General features: G+C 41.3%; 1 protein-coding gene across 1 annotated transcript; it reads left to right on the top strand.

Moving 5' to 3' along the window:
• Positions 1–684: 684 nt before the first annotated feature.
• On the top strand, positions 685–1836 carry LOC113381889 (craniofacial development protein 2-like). Its single transcript, XM_026620540.1, has 3 exons — positions 685–797; positions 958–1153; positions 1216–1836. The coding sequence occupies exons 1-3, from the start codon at positions 685–687 to the stop codon at positions 1834–1836; spliced, it is 930 nt and encodes a 309-aa protein (XP_026476325.1).
• The last annotated feature ends 206 nt before the right edge of the window (positions 1837–2042 follow it).

The following is a 2042-nucleotide window of genomic DNA, read 5'->3' as shown; positions in this document are numbered from 1 at the left end:
TTTACGTGTTATATAAAAATAGCAATATAAAAATATATAGTTACATAAAAATGTATAAAAAATAAAAAATCAATTTTCAGGTTTAGTTTAAAAAAATTATTACAAGACAAATGCTATGAGAATTTTATGAAAAAATATTAAACATTGAAAACTATAAAAAATGTAACTGATTTTCTAAAATTAAACGATTTGGCGCGTGTTGCAAGTTTCTATAATATGTGCACGAACATCTGCAATATTATAAAAGCAGTAGTCTAACAATAAGCGATTTTCATAGTATTAGTTGATCCTTTCCAACACCAGGTACCTGCTAACGTTCGTTTTCGAAAACGAACAAACTCCTATATCGTTGAATAAGTAACTGGCCGCCATGTTTTCAACTGTTTCGAAACTAGTTGATTTTCAACCAGTTATTTCGTTGCGACGAAACGGTTAGTTAGTTAACGAAGAAGAAACGGTTGAAAATAACCGTTCGTTGATTCCACGCCCATCACTAAATATATATATATATATATATATATATATATATATATATTTTCTCCGAAACTACCCGAACTGACTCGACGTCCTCGTCGTGTGGGCAACGAATAGCTGGAAACAGCGAAATCGGCTAACCGAGTTAGCTGGTGTCGGGCAGCAGCGACACCAGTATTGACTGGAGGCACAGAGCAAATGATTCTCGAGATGGCTCCAGATCAAAAAGTCCGGAGCGCGATCCGAATGACGGGTACAGCTGGTCCGCTCGCTGCGATGTGGAAAGGAAAAGGGGAATACTACCACATTACATTCTTCCCAGAGTAGGTGTGAGAGCATTCTACGAGAAAATGGTTCCAATGATGACTTCCTCTTCTGTAAAATATTCCGGAGTAATGACCTCCCGTTCGGATCTCCGGGTGGAGGCTATGAGGGGGAAGCCATCGAAAGTAGCAACAAAACTGCGGTCGATTTGCCTTTCAGGTTAGCAACCTGGAACGTCAGGACAATGATGAGAGCAGGAAAACTGGAAAACCTCAAGAGGGAAATGGACAAGTGCAAAGTGGACGTCGTGGGATTGAGCGAGGTAAGATGGCAGGGGCAAGGTAAAACCGAATCGGACGGTTTTACAATGTATTACTCCGGAGGAGACAAATCTGAAAGAGGAGTGGCAGTCATGGTGAGAAACAAGTCGGTGAGGAGTGTGCTGAATGTGAACTGCGTGAGTGATCGTTTGATGAGTGTGAAAATGAAAGCGGAGCCGGTGGACGTGATGGTGGTGCAGGTGTACATGCCGACATCGCGCCACGACGAGGCGGACGTAGAACAAATCTACGAGCAGACGAGATGCTGTCTCAGGAAGGAAAAGGAAAGGTCAACGTGGTGATCATGGGAGATTTTAATGCAGTAGTCGGAAATGGATCAGAGGAAGAGATAGTCGGAAAATACGGATTGGGCAGAAGGAACGACAGAGGAAATATGCTGATCGACTTTTGCCGCCAGAAACAATCTGATGATCGCAAACACGTGGTTCAAAAAGCGGAAGACAAAGTTATATACTTGGAAAAGCCGGGAGACAGCGAACGACATCAAATTGACTACATCATCGTCAAGAATAGATTCAGAAATAGCGTGAAAGACGTTAAGACCTATCCAGGGGCCGATGTAGACTCCGATCATAATTTGCTGACGGCCGATATAGAGACAAAGCCGAAGAACATCCGCAAAACGGGCAAAAAGAGACAGAGATGGAATCTGGAAAACATGAGAAATAATAAAATCGTAGTGAGGAAAGAAATGGAGTCGAAGTTCAGTGTAATAAAAGATAGAGAAGAGGCAGTAGAAAAAGATTGGATGAGATAAAAAATGTACTTCTGGAAACACTAGAGGACAACATCGGAAAGGAAAAAAAGTAGCTAGAAAACCATGGATTAACCAGGAGATGATCAAGAAAATGGATGATCGCAGAAAGTATAAGAATACAGGTCCGACGATGTATAGAAAATTGAATAATGAATTAAGGCGAGAAACGAGAAGGCAAAGGTGAAATATATGGGCGAAGCGTGCAA

The sequence above is a fragment of the Ctenocephalides felis genome, unplaced genomic scaffold, assembly GCF_003426905.1.
Source record: "Ctenocephalides felis isolate EL2017-DRISC unplaced genomic scaffold, ASM342690v1 CF-g0.4_SCAFFOLD_03165, whole genome shotgun sequence".
NCBI classification, from domain to species: domain Eukaryota; kingdom Metazoa; phylum Arthropoda; class Insecta; order Siphonaptera; family Pulicidae; genus Ctenocephalides; species Ctenocephalides felis.
The sequence above is the reverse complement of the archived record's forward strand: the minus strand, read 5'-3'. Positions and strand labels throughout refer to the sequence as shown.